At 41.0% G+C, this 19,099-nt stretch overlaps 1 protein-coding gene across 6 annotated transcripts in view; it reads left to right on the top strand.

The window, feature by feature from the left end:
- Nucleotides 1-19,099, top strand: part of EXOC4 (exocyst complex component 4) — a 421,296-nt gene that overhangs the window by 201,754 nt on the left and 200,443 nt on the right. Inside the window, exon 11 of one of the 6 annotated variants that reach the window (XM_074869676.1) lies at nt 13,316-13,391. The exons of the other annotated variants lie outside the window; for them this stretch is intronic. Within the exon in view, the coding sequence (XP_074725777.1) occupies nt 13,316-13,370 (55 nt within the window). The 3' untranslated portion in view covers nt 13,371-13,391. Of the gene's footprint in view, nt 1-13,315; nt 13,392-19,099 lie in introns of those variants that run through there. 6 annotated transcript variants of the gene reach the window in all.

Genomic DNA, 19,099 nt, shown 5'->3' with positions numbered 1-19,099 from the left:
TTCCTGGGAATAGATTTTACTAACTACATATGAAAACTAATTGCACTTACAAATTGAAGAGGAATACACATCTGATTTTCCTTAATTACATATTGCGGGAGGTGTCAAAGTATAAAAGTTACCAAAATAGTCCAGTTGCTTCCTTCATCCTTCACTGCTAACCAGCATCTGCTTGGATCGTGAAAGCGCTGGTGTTACTGGTCTGTGGACTAACGTCTCCCGTTGGAGGAAGGAAACATGCGGGACCAATAGTGAAGCCTTTACACTGTGGAATATTGAACAGCCTGAGTGATGTCTGTTGTAACATTTGTTTGGTGGGGATTTTTTTTTTTAATGTTTATTTGTTTCAGCTGGCATTTGAAAGGCACTTGGCTCTTCAGGGTAATAATCATTCTACATATGCTTTATAGAGTATGTTTATTACCAGACAATTGAAGAACAGATGTCTGCAGTCTTGAGGCTTCAGGGGGAGGGACAGGAGGGACCGGAGATGGAGGGGATGATGGCGTTTGGAATCGTGAAAGCCCCGCTGATGCTAACTCAGTTGAACATTGTTTGGATATTGGGTATGAAGGCCGCGAGGGTATCCAGTTATTAATATCAGCCACACTTCATTAAGATCAAGGAGCAATTAAAAGGGTTGTAAGATGGAAGAGAAAGCAAAGTGTTCATTGATTCGGAAGAAGCAGTCGCTTCTTGAGCAAAATTGTGTCCTTGTGAAGAAGTGGACTAGAGAGGGTAAATGGACTTGGCACCCTCCACCTCTCTGTCGAATGGGCACTGTCTGTCTTGGGGGGATCTTCCCTTTGCCAGGTGGGAAGGACTACACCGTGCCACTAATCTCTGCCTCTGATTTCGAAGTCTGGAGAGTAAGAAAGTGAAAAACAAAGTGTTGATTTATTAGAGTACCAAAAAGAAAGAAAAAAAAAAAACGAGAAGGAAAGGCAAAATTACTGATTTGACTGTGCTGATGTTGTTTGAGATGCGAAGACTAAAGTTTAACGCTCAGGTGTGTGCGTGGTCCAAGGCACTGCAAAGTTTGCTTGTTCTCGGTATTTCAGATTGATCAGAGTGGGGGGAAGAGAGCAGGTAATAATTTGACATTTTAATTTAACAGTTAAATGATTATGCTCATTTATACTGGTCTCCGTCATTTAAAGCAGTAGCTTTTCACTTGATAGCATTTTTGGAATTTCCTGTTTCTTCCAGTTATGTTAGTGCTAATAAAAGAGTGATTGCTCTTTCAATAAATAAAATAAATGCTTTAGGGAATAATCAAGGAGGATAGTAATTTACTTTTGCTGCCTATTGATACCAGCATGTTCCTCACCAACTGGTAGCAATCAGCTCTGAACTGCTGAAGGTCACGTTTCAGACTCCACCCGTAACCTGTCCTTGGGGGGTGGTGCAACGTACAGAATGAGTGCATACACATGGGTACATATGTATTAGCAGTGATGTTTTAGCTTTCCCTGCTTGGGGAGTAATCGTGTCAAGCTTCTATTTAATTCTGGATATGTCAAGGTAAAAGGTACTGTATGTAGAATTTAAATCCTCTGTTTATTTTGAAAACGTTGGGAGGGGATGGCAAAGTTGTCATCGGTTCCTCTGGGGCATCTAAGTCCTTTGGTCTTTGTGGGCATCAGCTGATGGTGCAGCTGAGCAGTGTTCATAACCACCTAACTGTGACTGAGGCAAAGCTGTGTGGCTAACTCAGAACCCGTGTGTACCTCACTGATAATCCCTTTTATTTGTACAGCTGTAATAATAAACAACTCATTTGATTTTAAAATACGCTGTAGTATCTTGTGGTTGTGTGCTATAAAATGACTATTTGATAATATAGGGAATGTGTTATTTGGGAAGCAAAAGGAGCATGAAAATTAGATTAGTTCATTAGTTACATATAGTATGCTTAGACTATGTTAAATGTTATCAAGTAGGTTAAGAAAAATAGGTGCTATTTTATCAGTCAAAGGGGTATTTATTATTATTAAAGGAGATAGAAAATGTCAAATAATCTTAAGGCACAGACAGTGCTAAATAATGAAAGCTGATGTCTCTAGCTTTCTGAAATCAAACCTAAAATACTTGATTTTAGAGAAATCGATAAAACCGACTTGAGCTGGCAAAGGGAACTTCTACTATTGACTGCTTAAAGTTTGTATTTCAGACTGAATAATATTCAGAGGAGAAGGGGTTAAGTAAAAAAAAAAAACCAGTCCGAGATGCTGTTATGTACACAGGAAAACACTAGTTGCAAACTTTTAAAGTCAGTGACCCCCTAAAAATATAACCATCCAAATTCCATGAATACTGGTTTTTAAGTCTTACATTCAGACATATCCCTTATCTGCAAAGAGAGGGAAAAAATATCACTTAGTTAATCTAAATCTTGCTTTTGCAAGGTAGGCAATATCTTCCCTTGAGAGGGGGAAGCTCTGGAGGCAGGGAGATGGTGCCTCTGCAGTGCGGGGAGACAAACGGGGCTCAAATCAGGAGATCTCGACTCCTGCTTCTCGTTACGGTGCCGGTAGTCACCGTGATGCTTAATATTGCCATCTTTATTTTGGAATCGTTAATACTCGTCCTTCAGTGTGACAGATGCTTGATGTAACTTCTCATACACTCGCTGTTTACTTCAATTGACCTGAATCGAAATCTTAAGGGAGCAATTTGACACCCACCTACTGATTTTTTTTCTCCCCCTGGTTTAATGAGTGTTTAGAAGACATTTAGTTGACGAGTCCCTTGCTGTTGACATTTAGTACTTTATATCTGTCAACAGCGGGAATGAATGTTTCTTGCAGGCGAATCCTAACTCTTTTCTCTTTGACAAGCTCTCATAAAGTCTGCGTCGCTGAATTATAAAGACACACTTCAGAAAAGCTTGTTGTTGTGACACTGCTAAGAAAAGGTTTAGTTCTGACTGAGGCCATCGCAGAAACGGGGCACATGCACGGGAATGGGATGGGGAACAGCTTCATATTTTGTGCCTTTTTTTCCCCGATGCTTTATGAGGACTGACAGTCTTACTGTGTGTGTCTGATTAAAGATGACAGTTTATAAAAACCTTAAGGTAAGGCTGTTCATTTTCGATGACAGAAAATAAAGCAATCCCCCCGCTACCTCCCACACAAACAAAAACTCTTACACGCCAAAAAAACTCTTAATATGTGATGCATTGATTTTATATTGTCTGTCAGAGAATGTGCTTCAGCAGATCAGTCAAGTTTTGAGTTTTCAAACATGCTTCATCCATACGGAAAATCAACAGCCTGTCAGAAATTTCACATGTCTCCAGCTCCTCCTTTCCTTCAGATGAAATACAACCTGAAGGAACATAGAAATTTTGACATTTGCAAGAACTTAGGCTGAATAGCTGAAAACAGTGTTAATTCAATTCCATGTTAATGAATTACTTCCAAGCCATATTATGCTCATCAAGCCAACAAAGTAGTTTTAGCTCATTTCTTAATGGAAGCGCTGCTTAAGTTTAGTTCTAGCATTTAACTCAAGTTCTCATGGAGCAGGATTAAGGTTCCCCATATTACTGAACACTATTATTTTTATTATACTGTAAGTAGAGATTGATGAAGTCATATGAGTTTTCAGTGACGTACTTATTCCTTGTGAATATTGCATCACAAGGCCGGAGTCATGTCTTAGTAGAATAGTTCAGTTGGAAGGGACCTACAGTGATCATCTAGTCCAACTGCCTGACGTCAGGGCTGACCAAAGATTAAAGTATGTTATTAAGGGCATTGTCCAAATGCCTCTTAAACACTGGCAGGCTTGGGGCATCCACCACCGATCTAGGAAGCCTTTTCCAGTGTTTGACCACCCTCTCAGTGAAGAAATGCTTCCTAACGTCCAGTCTAAACCTCCCCTGGTGCAGCTTTGAACCATTCCCATGCGTCCTGTCACTATCCCAGGGAGAAGAGCTCAGCACCTCCTTCTCCACGTCCCCTCCTCAGGAAGCTGTAGAGAGCCACGAGGCCACCCCTCAGCCTCCTTTTCTCCAAACTAGACAAATGCAGAGTCCTCAGCCGCTCCTTATAGGACATTCCTTCCACCCTCTCCACCAGCTTTGTTACACTTGTCTGATGCATTCAAGGACCTTCGCATCCTTCTTAAGTTGTGCAGCCCTGAACTGCACACAGTATTCAAGGTGAGGCTGCACCAGCACTAAATACAGTGGGAATGACAGCAAGGCAAGCCTTGGGTAGATCTTCTCCTCTGGTTCTTGCCCAAAGAGATGGTGAACATGGCTGGTGGACATGAATTAAGAAGTTTGCAAAAAGTGCTGATTTCAGACTGCACGAAGAACAATGATGGGTTTTCCTGCAGTTAAAGGAGTTGATGTTGGACTGGAAGAGGGTTATTTTTGATTTTTTGATTTTAACATGGACAAAAGCCAGCACATCTTGTACATGGACCTGTGAAATTATTGTTAATCTATCTGGTGTTTTACTAAGTCTAATCAAAATAAAAAATTATTAGTATACTTCTGGTGAAATTACAATAGAGTTATAAAAATCTGGATTTATAGACCAGATTATCAAGTTATTACTAATTCTCTTAAATATTTTAATTAAAAAATAAAATAGTTGAGTTTATTCTGCCCATGACGGTAAATGGTTAGTGATCTCCATGTCTTTTTCTCAACCTACAAGCTTTTCCATCTAATTTTCTACCCTCTGTCCTGTTAAAGAGGGGGAGTGAGAGAGCAGCTGGGTGGGGGACTAGCGGATGGCCAAGATCAGTCCACCACAAGAAGCTACTCTGGTCTTCCCAGGGTCTTAAAGATGCCAGCAAATCTGTGGAGCAGTCCTAAAAAGGAAGAGGATAAACTGGAGGAAATTCATTTTAGTGGGGCTCGTCCCATGCCAGGTCTAGTCTGGGGAATTCCTCTTACATTTCTCACATCATGTCACTGGACCAAATAATTTTTACGTCGGAGTGTTTCCTTACCCAAAAGCCAAAGCCTGAGAAAGACAACTCCACTAGCACATTTTCCACGCCCAAACACTTAAAAAAAAAAAAAAAAAAAAAGAAAGAAATCTGTGTTTTTCCTTAAGAGAATAATAGAGAATAATATAGCTGAAATTTTTTGGCTTTCTTTTAGCTCTGTTTCCCTGAAAACCTGTGTCTGATAGCTAACATCTAGGTAATTTTACAGTTTTACAAGGGTGTGCTCAGTTGTAAGTATTCATATGATGTCTGCAAATTTGTTTGGCAAAAAAAAAAAAAAAAAAAAAAGGAAACCCAGTTCTTTTTTCCATTAATCCACACAACCTCTCCAACAGAAAACTTGCAGGCAGCCTCACTGACTGACGGATTTGCTGCCCGTGCTTTACCCAGGCAGACAGGTGAATTGGTTCAGATTATTGTAGCAGGGACCTGGAAGGTGAGTCAGGGCTTGCAAAATGCAGAGCTTGCCTTCAAAAGAAACTTGAATCTTGTGTGAACTCAAACTGGCTGTAAATTCTGATCGCCTGATGGCAGCTTGTTAGCAGGATGGGTGCAAGAAGTTGATTAGAGATGGTGAGCAACCTGCCTTTGTTACCAGGTCATCTTTTCAGATTGCAACTGAAGGAAAGGAGCTGGTGTAGTTGAAGCATCACAAAAATTTTCACTTCTTTTATTTTTAGTTTTTTAATTTTACTAATTATATGTTAATCTGTTATACAGAACGTTCTGCAATATTTGTAGGTGTTATGTTCATGAAATGAGAGATTAGATATGATTGAAATGAGTCTTACATACATTGAAGTTTAGAGGTTTTCATTTTTCTTTTTCTTGTTTCATTTCCTTTCTCCCCACTCCCACCAGAAGCATGAGTATGTGGTACTTAAAAACCTGTTGGTCAGAAAAGTATTTAGCAAAGCTGAAAGGGAAGAACAGATCCATTTATTTAATTTAACCATCTCAAGTACAAAGTGACTTAATCTCAGAGTGCTTTAAGGAACCTGAGTTGCACCCTGCGATGCATATTGAATGCTTTAGCTTACCAGATGCTATAAATCTCTTCAATCACAAGGTGAGATTGTGCCATGCAGGAGCTAGTACCTTTCTAGCAGCTCATTTGGCATTGGGGAATGAACTTCCACAGCAGCTACTTGCTTTAATAGCACCAGCTTTCATTTCAAATATAGCGAGTACTACTGTGACGCTGCAAAAAAAAAAATAAAAATCTGTAAAGGAACAGAAGAACTCACAAGACAAAAATAGAAAAGCATCCTTCATTTTCGTTGTGGAAGAAAAGGGAAAAAACTTGACAAATTCTAAGTTTGTAATCTGTCTATGGAAGCTGTTCAGAAAATACATTAGTGAGGGTTTTCCCTGAATATAATAGGGGAAATCCAAGGATGAAAACCCAGTGTGGCTGAAGTCCAAGTTACAGTATTATGGCCCTGAAAAATTTTGGAGAGTGCACGTGGTTACTTTCATAAAGCTTTTTGAGTTTTCATTTGAAATACAGGAGACCTGTTTCTTGATGAAAACAAAAAAGATGTGTCTTTATGGCCACAAAGATGATCAAGGGCCTGGGAAGCCTATCGTATGGGGAAAGGCTGAGAGACTTGGGTTTGTTCAACGTTGAGAAGAGAATGCTTAGGGGAGACCTTATCACCATGTTCCAGTATTTAAGGGGTGGCTACAGAGAAGATGGAGACTCCCTTCTCACAAGGAGTCACGTGGAAAAGACGAGGGGTAATGGGTACAAGTTACTCCTGGGGAGCTTCCAACTGGACACAAGAGGAAAATTTTTCACAATGAGAACAATCAGCTGCTGGAATAATCTCCCCAGGGAAGTCGGATTCCCCAACATTGGACACTTTAAGATTCAGCTGCACAGGGGGCTGGGCCATCTTGTCTAGACCATGCTTTTATCAAGAAAGGTTGGACCAGATGATCCTTGAGGTCCCTTCCAACCTGGTATTCTGTGGTTCTATAATTCCGTATTTTGTATTTGCTGTTAAAAGTGAAGATATAAAGACTAGAATGACAATGCTTTTTGGACCCCCTTTCCCCCGTAGAGCAATTAGAGGAACGTGCATATTAAAGGAAAGAGTTTTAATTTTTTATCATTATTATTTTTACATAAGTGTTGTGTTGTTTAGCTAAAGGGTCTTCTGGGAAAAGCCTTTGGTAGTAAACCAGAGTTCCCTTAGTGTTGGACCACTCATGTTGGAGCTCTCTGCTTTGTATTTTATCGAGTTTATTCTTGCTAGGTTTTTTCAAAGCTATTTAAAACCTTATATACAATTTAAAATTTTGTAATTTGGGGAAACCATAGCTGTTATCCCAGTTGGAGCACAGAGGTGAATTTAAGTCTCCTTCAGGGATACTAAAAGGGACAAAAAGATATTTTCAGAGTATTTAAATTTCATCTGTGATTTCAAACAGTGAAATCTGAAATGCTTGTTTCAATGTTACCCTCTTCTGTTTGCTAAGCAGAGCTAAAAATAATGGTTTTGAAGTTACTTCACCAGTAATCTGCATTTTCCCATTCTGATAAGTTCTGTCATGGGTATTACATTGCGTGACCCTCATTTATTCCTGTTTTATAGACCAGGTTATTTGGTCCAGACATATGAGATGTGGCTGCACAACCACTTGCAGGGTTTTCATGCTGCCCCAAAGGCAAAAAGAAAGTCCTTGTAGCACCGTAGGAGGTGCCTTGCAGGGAAGTCAGCCCACAGAAGAACATGTTTTTCAGACACCAGATCATACACAGAATAGTTTTTTGGTAGAATATTTATGAGGCGTTTAATTTTAAATTCTGCTAGTGTTTAGAGATCTGCAGAATAGCCATTAAATAAAATTTGCAGGAAAGAAGTTGGCCTTTATTTTGGTTATTTTGGGTCCCAGGTGTCTTGAATACTGGATAGATTAGCAGTAATTGCACATTGTGTAATACCACTGCTAAGCACTTCTGTAGCTCCTTTCGTCTGATAACTTCCAAGCTTTTCAGAGGCATCAATTCATTAACACCTCAGCGTGAAATTGCTCTGTACGTGAAAATCCTGGTTATGTGGCTGCCAAGGATGAAGCCGTTGCGGATGAAGCATCGAGTTGAACAGTCATAAATTCTGTGCAGGTTTGGAATAGGTGGAACAGAGCTGAAAGTCATAAATTCCCACTGTTATTAAGGTCCAGATTTTCCATTTTATTTTAACTTTGTCTCTCCAGGTTGGTTTTTTTTCTAAATTGATTTCTTCTGGGACGTTCAGCAGCTTGGTGACAGCTTAGTTGAGCTCTGAGAGTCCTTCCATAGCCTGGTAGCAACAGCTCTGCTGCCTGCTCATACTTGGGTGATTTAGTCAACTTCTACTTGGGTGATTTAGTCAACTCTGAGGACTACATCTAGCACAAGGTGGTATGAATGCCTTGTACAAGCTTCAAGCAGCTTTCTTCTCATCATTGCTTTCCTTGAAGTCAGATTCTTCTGCTGGCTTTGAAAATGGGAATATTCTTTCTGGAGACCATGTCTGAAATCTAAATGAAATGCTGGGAGCCTCTTAGCGCAGCGTTGGTGACCCCACTCCCATGGGGTAGGAGCAAGCCCCAGTAGAATTGGTCTCAGACCATGTGTGTGACGCCATTTAATCACTTCTGCCTTTGCTTCCTTCTCTGTAAATTGGAGATAACTCTCACTCCACACTACAGTTCAGTAATTTGTGATCTGTAGATGAATGGCACTATCAGACACCTGACTCTGGCTGTTTTGTGGTGCAGGTTTTATGGACGGTTAAGTGCTTCTGCACTCAGGGAAAGGCATGAAAAGGAGAGTACGAAGCTGCGTTTTTATCGAGGTGGACTCTAGTGAATCACAGCTTCTCTAAGTGTTATGGATGTTTATTTGAGTATATGGACACTAGTAAATAGTTTTTTCCTGGAGAAAATCCAGACAGTGACATATCACCTGGAATATCATTTTTGAAATGGACTTTTAGGTGCAATTGCTGCTCATGATAGTGACATCTTGAGATCTCAGGAGCCCAGTAGGACCAGTTAAGGCCGTTGCCTTAGTTCTGTCTGTACCTTCAGATTGGTTGGTTTCTGGGTTTTTTTGGTTTTGCTGTGGAAATGTTACAAAATAACAGAAGCTAACAGCATCTCTTTTTTTTCTAGTCTTTATTGTGACTTAAGAACCAATCTTCACAGTAATACTTAAAACTAAAGGAGTAGTACCAGGGATGCTAAATGATGTGATAATGCCTCTGAACACAAAAGCACTTCTTTTTATTTAGGTTTTATTTTGGCTGCCCCAGTTGATTTATCATAGGATAAAAATCCTACAGAGAAAGCAGTGTACTGGCAGTGCTGTGTATACTGTAAAACATAATGTTGATCAGGTTCTGACTGAAGTTCTTAGTGGCTTAAATAATTTTTGGTGACTCTTTTCAGTAAACTCATTATCTCTGCAGTAACAGTAAGAGAGTGAGCGTTTTCAAAGTTTAAAAAAAAAAAAAAAAAAAGTTTACATTCCATAAGGTCAAATAACATTGCTAAACAAGTGCAGATCCCTCAAAAATTGTCCGTTCCTTGATTTTGGGACACCCAAGTTGATAATTTTTAGTCCTGAGCCACGTAGCTCATAACTGTATGAGCTTCACTAAGGCCAAATGCTGGGTGCTGCCCTTGGGCCACAACAACCCCCAGCAGTGCTACAGGCTTGGGGAGGAGTGGCTGGAGAGCTGCCAGTCAGAGAGGGACCTGGGGGGGTGATTGCCAGCCAGCTGAACAGGAGCCAGCAGTGTGCCCAGGTGGCCAAGAAGGCCAATGACATCCTGGCTTGTATCAGCAATAGCGTGGCCAGCAGGGACAGGGAAGGGATCTTGCCCCTGTGCTGGGCACTGGTGAGGCCGCCCCTCGATGAGTGGGTTCAGTTTTGGGCCCCTCACTCCAAAAAGGCCATTGAATGACTCGAGCGTGTCCAGAGAAGGGCAACGGAGCTGGTGCAGGGTCTGGAACACAGGTGTGATGGGGAGCGGCTGAGGGAACTGGGAGGGTTTAGTGTGGAGAAGAGGAGGCTGAAGGGAGACCTCATTGCCCTCTACAACTCCCTGAAAGGAGGGTGCAGAGAGGGGGGATGAGTCTCTTTAACCAAGTAATGAGGATAAGACAAGAGGGAATGGCCTCAAGTTGTGCCAGGGAAAGTTTAGACTAGTATTAGGAAGGATTTCTTTGCAGAAAGGGTTGTTGGGCATTGGAATGGGCTGCCCAGGGAGGTGGTGGAGTCCCCATCCCTGGAGGTGTTTAAGAGTAGGGTTGACACAGCACTGAGGGATCTGGTGTAGTTGGGAACTGCCAATGTTAGGTTAACGGTTGGACTAGATGATCTTCAACATCCTTTCCAACCTAGATGATTCTGTGATTCTGTAGCTAGTTCAGTGCACACAAGACATAATTGGTGTGCATACAAAGAAAAATTGGAGACCTTCCAGAAATAACACTAAATACAACAAGAAGGGAGAAATATTGGGAGGCATCAGATGTGGTTCTCTTCTATTAGGTCTACAGAGCTCTCAGAAGAAAGTCACCATTCTGCTGGTTTTGGTGGAGGATGAGTGACAGCCACGGAGAGCTGTGGTCTGGTGGATGGCCAGAGGGTGGAGAGATCACAGCATAGAACATCAAAACTGCTGCACAGAGTAGGAAAATTTAAACAGTCTGAAGTTTTATAATATTACAGGCAGGAAATAAAACCATCCTCTTCTGCTACATCTTTACAAAAGGTGGAGACGAGTCTTCAGTCTAGAATCGTTCTTCATTTTATTTTACAGGGCTGTGCAGTTTATCACTGCGATCCATTCCTCATTGTGAAAGTCATCCCTCTTGATACATACCATATAATTGGTTTTAATGAAAATGGGTCTTGCGATTCACTCTGAAAATCAAACTGGGCCTGCATCACATGCAAATCGTTAAGTAAATTGTTTTTTAAAAAAAATAATAAAATGTAATTAATTGCAAGGAATCTCTAGATTGCTAGTTGCTGTCTTTTCTTAACATTGATATTTCGCTCTCTCTCCTTTGCCTGGCTCCTAAATTACTGTTTCATCTCCTGCCCAGGCAGCATTATTCCTAGTTCTTCGTGACACTTTGAGTATTTGGGAGTATTTTCTGCTTCCCATTCATCCGGGTCAATCTTTGTTCTATGTAAGAGGTGCCAAACTAGTTGCCTGTATGATCTGCTGATAAAAAAGTTCATCCAATCTCCCTGCTCAGCTGCCTTTTTCCCCAAAGTCCCCACTGTTGGCATGTGTCCGGTCACACAAGAGGTGTTTCCATTCCAGCCATGTGAAATGCACATTTTTTGTTGTCTGATGGGAGGGGAATTGCCATGTGTGTCCCTCAAGAGCCTCCTAAAGAAAATGTTTTGCACCTCTTCCATATTAAAAAAACAAATAGAAGTTGTCAAGGACGGAGAACTATTGTTTGAGTAAGCAGAATGCATACTTACTATCAGTTTTAGATACGCCCAGGCCAATAGTTAAGTGTTTTTTTTCTGGTTGGTTCGATGAAAAGCAGTAATGGGTTTAATTGCTGGTTGTCATTTGTAATGCAGTATGTGCAGTATTAGAGTTATTCTGAGAACGTGTTGTAATTACCTACCATCAAGCGTTTTACAGTGTTAGAAATACGGTCTTCGAAGTAATGTAGCTAAGTTCTTTGAAATGAAGGCAGTAGCTATTGAGAGTACAATATCATTTAAAAATGTCAGTCAGGTTAGTTAGGTAAACAAAATGAACGTGGTGGCGTTTTTTCCATAAATTCTTCCTGTGCCCTTAAACCTTCCCGAGAGCTTGGCAGAATAAGCAACATGCCTGGAGGGCTGATAAATAAAAGCTATTTCAGAGTCCCCTGCCCACACACCCGGTTTGAAAAGTATTGTGCATTTTGCATAAAGCACTACCCCAAACCCCTCTTTGTGTTCAAACCCAAAGGGATTGCTATTCATTTTGTCTTTGCTATAGTAGGAAAGAAAAACTCTCTTAGGTAGTGTTGTCCCTAATTCTGCCTGAGAAATGATCGTGCTAAATGGTAGATGGGGCGAAGTTTTTTTAAAAAGGCAGAGGTTTCAATTGGCATTGACCTTATCTACACACACAAATGAATCAACAGATGCAAATGAAGCAGGGGAGGCTCAACTACCGAATTTGTATGCTTAGTTGCTTCAGTTGTGTGCCTGGTCTGGCAAAGAAAGGGGGAGGGAGAGGAAAAAAAACCTGAAGTTTAATGAATAGAATTGTGGCTCCTGATGACCTTTACCTACTGTTATAATTTTGATGTAGAACAACCAAATTCCTGAAGATGTTTAATCAGCAAAGTTGAATTTTGATGAAACCATGTGCCACAGTCCCATTACTGCTGCAGAAATTAGTTATAATTCAAAGCAATATTCTTGATTCATAAGGATTAACACCAGTGAACTATCACCTTTTCACATTCTTTCCAACCTGCGTGTCACAAAGCATAATGTAAGATAGAAGCAACGTGCGCTTGCAGCCCAGAAAGCCACCCGTGTGCTGGGCTGCACCCAGAGCAGTGTGGGCAGCAGGGCGAGGGGGGGATTCTCCCCCTCTGCTCTGCTCTGGTGAGACCTCCCTGCAGTGCTGGGTCCAGCTCTGGGGGCACCAACAGCAGAAGGACACGCAGCTGCTCGAGCAGGGCCAGAGGAGGCCACGAAGATGCTCGGGGGGCTGGAGCACCCCCCTGTGAGGACAGGCTGAGAGAGTTCTCCAGCTGAGAGTTCAGCTGGAGAAGAGAAGGCTCCGGGGAGACCTTAGAGCGGCCTCCCAGGACTGAAAGGGGCTACAGGAAAGGGGGGAGGGACTCGTCATCAGGAGATGTAGGGATAAGATGAGGGGGAATGGTTTTAAACTGAAAGAGGGGAGATTTAGATGAGATCTAAGGAAGAAATTGTTCCGTGTGAGGGTGGTGAGGCCCTGGCACAGGTTGCCCAGAGAAGCTGTGGCTGCCCTCTCCCTGGAAGGGTTCAAGGCCAGGTTGGACGGGGCTTTGGGCAACCTGGGCTAGTGGAAGGTGTCCCTGCCCGGGGCGGGGGGGTTGCACTAGATGATCTTTAAAGGTCCCTTCCAACCCAAACCATTCTGTGATTCTATGATAAATATCCCGCATTGATAAGTGAAAGTGCTCACCCATTCAGGTGCAAAGTTTATTTGAGTAACAAAGCATGAAATGAAAGGTGATTTAAAACATCATGTATGTATTCTGTATTTTTAGCCAAGATTTTTGATTAAGAGGTTTAAATTGGTTCCTTTTTTTTTTTTTTTTCCTGCAGGGACATGTACATGTATAGTGTCATGACGGGACTCGTATCATTGCAAACCCTCTAAAATCATGACCCAGACTTTCCCCTAGCCCGTGCCATTTAATAAATGATTGTTCCTGTAATTTAACATATGTTGTCAAAAAAAAAAAAAAAAAATTAGAAGACCAATGGTGCGACAATAGTGACATTTTTCTTCTGCCAAAAAGCAGATGAAATAAAATCTTATAATTCTTACAAATTCCTGAAGTTCAGGTTGATCTTGCAAGAGACATGTCTTGCGTTCAGGTGGCCTGCTGAATTTTAAAGGCAATTTGAAATAGGCTGTTTTCCTCTCCTTTTCATACAAAATCAAACTGGGATAACCGGGGCTGACAGTAGATTTTTACAGAGCTTAATAGGCATAAATCTCTCTATGGATGGAATTAGCATCAAGCATGAAGAGCCCAGCTCGGGGAGAGGATGATGTCAGTGTCGCTAACGGGCATTTTCTAAGACTTCCCTGTGTTTGGTGGCAAGTCCCAGCAGCTCAACGCAGAAAAAAGTCAAATTGTCAGAAGTCATTAGTGGTTGTCACTTCATAGACCTTCACATTGGAGTTCCCCCTTTGGAATTTCAGTGGAATGATTTTTTTTCTTCTTCTTCAAGTAAGTAGGACAATCCAGTGTTGTACAAAACTGCTGGGTTTTAACCCATTCATAGCCTTTTGGTTATGGCTGCAAAGAAACGGTGAATTTAGGAGTTTGAGGTTCAGTTCCATGATCTGCCAGAATCTTTTCTACTTCTTTTTATACGCGAATCCCTAAGGATACATTTGAAGCTCGATTTTATCAGAGGTGCAGTTCTCTTGGGTATGGCTAGATAAGCTTTGCTGAAACTTCTTGGTTTAGGACATACCAACTTCAGTACTTCAGACCTTTTAATTCAGTGGTTCTACGTTGTTTCACCTCTCTTTTTTCAGGTAGTCTCCAAACACTGTTACTTTAGTGAAGTAGCATTATAAATGAATTGTCCAGGGAAAGACTGTAGTTCCCCTGTTTCCATTGTTCTTTGTGAAAGTGCACAAGTCAGTGCTAAATGATGCTATTTGCTTATAAATGAGCGCCCTTTCCACAAATTTATTCCTTAGTTTCTAATTAGGAACTTCTTGATTGTTAATGGGGGCATTTTGACAAAGAGGAGACTGATTAAGTAGAAACTAAATAAGCTAATATCTCATAGTAGAGGGTTTGTCATGAGGTCTCTCAGCCAGCACCATCCAGGAAGGAGTCCTTCATCATTCATCTCCTAGAGCATGAGAATTTCATGTAGCCTTAAAGGCTTCTTCCACACAGCTATTTCAATACATATATTTTCCTTACCCCTCCAATTTAGCCATTGTAGCAAAATCCCTCCAGAGCCACGTTCACTGGCAAAGGTTTCCTTCTGTCCTGGCTTCTGATCATGGTCCACGTTGAAGCTACACTGCAATAGCTCTTTAATTCCATCTCCACCAGGATGTTTGCTGCTCCAACATAATCACTGAAGCAGAAGTCTGAGAGGGGAATTTTTAAAAATATATTCCTTTTTTATTCCTTTCTGTATGAGAGGTGGATTTCGGGAGCGTTATTTAGACATTTTTTTTCCCAGATTCTCGGATACAGAGTGGTGCTGCAACCCAAGGGTGTTGAAACTGTGGTTCAGAGGAAGTTATTTTTATAGATAAATTTTTTGCACATAGTCATACAGAAATAGAAAGGTTTTGGTTTAGTTTAGATGCTTTGAATTCCCAAATTTTAAAGAATATATTAGTAATGCTTTGGTGTCCTAATTAAATGCCTAATTATATTTAGCAATTTTACAGTTTTTGCCAGTTTCTGATGGCTTTTACTGTGCCGATCTTTGCTGTTTGTGAAATTTAAAGCATATGTTTGAATTCTTCCATCTCCTGTGTCTTGTCATTTCATTGCTCTTTTTTAGAACTGATATGTAACTTCTGCAAAATAATTGCACAAGAAGAAATACAGTGTAATTTATTGAAAGATATAGAACTAGTAGGTATCCCCTGAAGAAAAAAAAAAAAAAAGAGAACCATGGTGCAGCTGGAGATGTGCTGAGAACAGGGAACCAGCTGGGTTTGTGAGTAGCAGAGTGGTTGGGGGCGTGTAACTAAGAGTCTTTTCCTTGCAGCATTTGGTTTTATAATTGTGTGTAGTATCCCCCTTTAGAAGCAAAGGATATTGAGGGGATAAAAGAAAAGCAAAACAAGAACATAGAAGTCACTTTAAACTTGGCCTGGAGGTGCTTTTTACAGTAAACCTTTTGATATTTTTGATACCCACGTGATTACAAAGTTGGGGGAAAAATTCCCACCTTGTGTGACAGGCCACCTCAGAGAGAGCAGTTGTGTCACAGGCCATTAATGTTCATCATTACAAAGTGTAATGTGTTTTTTTCCTTTGTTCAGCTCCATCTGCATTTATTTAGGAGGTGTATAGAGGTGGCCAAGGGGTATAGCAAGAAGTGAATTTTCAAGTTCAAGGCTTGTCTCTCTTGTGTAACATCTCAAAAACACTATTGGCCCAGAAGGCACTTGTACCAAATCGTTGGCAAGGGGTGCGTGACTTCAGTGTCACTTTGGTTTTAACAGGGAATGTTGGTTTATGGAGATAGATGAAGCCTGAGGCCTTCAAGGGAGCCTTCTGGGGCAGGAGCAAGGGTTGGCTCATGCTGGAGTGCACCCAGCGCGCCACGGGGATGGATATGTAGAGATGGTGACCTCAGGCCTTTGCATTATCGTAGCTTCCCTGTGGTGCCAGCAGAGCCGGTCAGCGTTCCTCAGCTGGAAAATCACTGCCCTTCACAATTTACTGTACTTCAACTTCCATGCTTAGGCTTTTTGTCCTTTGTTTAGCTATTTGCTGTGTAACGAATAACACAGCAACATGTAGGCTGAAAATGTGCCCCCACTTTTCACATGGTAGTGTCCCTTTTTGTGTGTATTTCTGTAGAAAAATTTCTCAGTTGCACTAAGGATGCTATTAAGTCTTTGAAACACAACATAAGAACTATCAGATTGTTTTTATTATAATGCAAGCCACTGCAGTAACTAAGTACTGATACAGTCTAGTCCTATTTTTATGAAATCCAGAGTGGGATGAATTAAAAAGACGTATATTCATGGATTACTGGGAGGTGCTGAGCTTTGTTAGTGTGAAAGTCACACCAGCTTTTTCCTAGAGCCCTCAAACAAGTTCTTTTGACTGCATCATCAGTCCCCCAGGAATATTTGAAGTATAGTTAGAAGGCAGAGATGGTTTCAATGAGAGCATCACCCAACAGATGCAGAGCACTGAGGGTCTCCTCCGTTCAGTTGCTGCTGCAGAAGTGCAGCAGAAAACCAGTTTGGCAAGAGGGACCACAAAAATTTAGGTCTGAAGGTGTGAATGGGAGCAGGATGTCCTGGAGCAGGTCTGCAGTTCAGTCTGCCCGATTTCACAACTGCGTGGAAATATTAGGTGTGAGGGTTGGTTCTCTCATTCCCCTTGAGATGTTGCCGATGTTCTTAACGTTACAGATTACAAAGTAAGACACACAGCTTAAATGCCTGTCTTATTTGTGGCTTGTAAGACCTGATCATTGATGCTTTGGGAGTTTATTTCCTAATCCCCATCATTTTCAGTGCCGTGCAGCCTTGCCTGTTAATTCCATGGCACGTCAGAAGGAAAAACCTAGTTGGCATGTGTTGTTTCTTAAGAGGATGGACAAAGTTTAGGTTCTGGGCAAAGGCAGTTTTGTTTAAATATCCACAAAACAAGCCTTGTTCACCCTAAGGAAGCAGGTGGCTAAAACTTTGCAAAACTGCTTTAATTAAGGATGGGTTTTTAGCCAACTGCTTCTTTCATATTGAACTTGCCATCACACCTGGTTCTTTCTCCTCCTGTCTCATAGATGAGGGTCCAACATCTGGAGTAAACCACAAGTAGTCAGGAGCACGTGTCTGTGTAGGCATGAGCCTTAGCAGGGGCCCATCAGGCGGTTTGCTGGACAGTTGCATCCTCATGTAGGGCACAAGGACAAAGTTCAACTGGCAATGAAATCTTCACATTTTCCTTTAGGATATTTGTAACTACGGCGAGAAATTTACTCTTGCTTTGCATGTCAAATAGGTGGGAATATCTATTCCCACAGTTAAATTCCATCCACGGGTAAGTACAGTATGAATATAATTTTTCACCTTCTGAATTGTGGATAGAAGAGAGAGCATGATCTGATTCTCCGCTTACTGAAATAAATGTCAGAAAGGACATGACCTAATTATCTTGCTTCCCGTTTTCCATCTCCATGAAGTCTTTCAGCTTTGTGGGTGTTTTTTAAAACCACTGATTTTTGTCATTGATCCTAGAATTTCCATCATTTCAGTATTCATCGAAGAAGGCAGTGAAGTATGAATGTGTATTATAATTATGCGATGACATGCAAATAATGTCTCCTAGGTAAAGAATACGAGATTCTGATATTGATAAACCTTAAAAAAACCCTTTTGGTTAAGCTCAGACTATGTCAGCCTCAGGGTAACGAGTTTCCTTGCTTTCAGTCCCAAGTGAGACATAAATGGATATATACCATTCACCTCAAACTTCTGAATCCTGGTTTTCATTCTGTCACTTCCTTTGTTGCCTCAACACCAAGTTGGTGCCTGTAGTTCAAGGGCAAAAATTAAAGCATTTTGATGAGCCAGTCTGCAAAGGGCTGGACATCATAAACTGAAATGTTAATTGTATGCAAAGGAGCTATGAAAATGTGTAGGAATTTGGAGGAGGCTGAAATTTAACGGATCTAATAACATTTATGTTATCTTGAGATTGTGTGCATTTTATTTACATGTCTTCCTTTGAACCTTATGTGTTTGTATAGATCTGACACTCCTCTTGGGCTATGAATTGCCTTTTATAAGGTCCTCAAAGGATTAATGCAGTAGACATCATGAAGGGAAATGGGCACTTGTCATTAATTTTATTACATCATAGAGTTTTCGGTACCCTTGAAAATAGGAGCATTTTTTTGTTTGTTTTTGCCACAGCGTGGTGTTGTGTGTGTAGTTTTAATGGAACCTATGGTCTTCTTTCAAGGCTACATTGAAGACACATTCAATACCAGTTTATTTTTTTGTGAGACATTTAAATATATTGAAATGTGTGGAGGAGAGGGGACAGAAGCACATAAAGGAAGAGGGTAAAAATCTCCATGAAGCTTTTTATCTCTGCTTTAAAGGCCCAAGAATTGACAATGCTCGTGTTGAGTTCACAGCTATCCTTTAGACTTCTCTAGTCAAAGTATTAAAGTATCCAAAAAACCTAAGTGACCCCATTTACTAAACTATTGGGAAATTTGGCTGCATTTCACAACAATTAATTAAAACAAGGCTGCTTCTGGGAAGAGGGTGCTGTCAAGCCCTGTAGGGCTGAGACTCCAGTGACTCTTATGTTAATCGAAGTCTGGATGAATTGCATCCTCGTATTGCTCTTTCTCCTTTGTTTGAATCTTCCACTGGAAAGCTTCTAAGAGAAGATGGGGCGGGGTGGGCAAAGGGGTTTAGGTTTGAGATCAAATTGTGTGTCGTTATTAAAGGCTGGTAGGACATTTGCTTTGAAGAGATTAACCTATTGTCAAAAACAGCTTAAATGGCAGCACCAACTCTGTTTCTTCCCCTCCCCTAATGAATTTGAGTGTCTCAAGCCTTTGAGGTGTCAGTGAGATCTGCACCATATATATTTTTTGCCATACAAACTCTGATCCTCAGGTTTAACCAATTGG

This window comes from Strix uralensis, chromosome 5 (genome assembly GCF_047716275.1).
Source record: "Strix uralensis isolate ZFMK-TIS-50842 chromosome 5, bStrUra1, whole genome shotgun sequence".
NCBI lineage: Eukaryota > Metazoa > Chordata > Aves > Strigiformes > Strigidae > Strix > Strix uralensis.
This window is presented reverse-complemented; position numbering and strand designations above follow the sequence as displayed.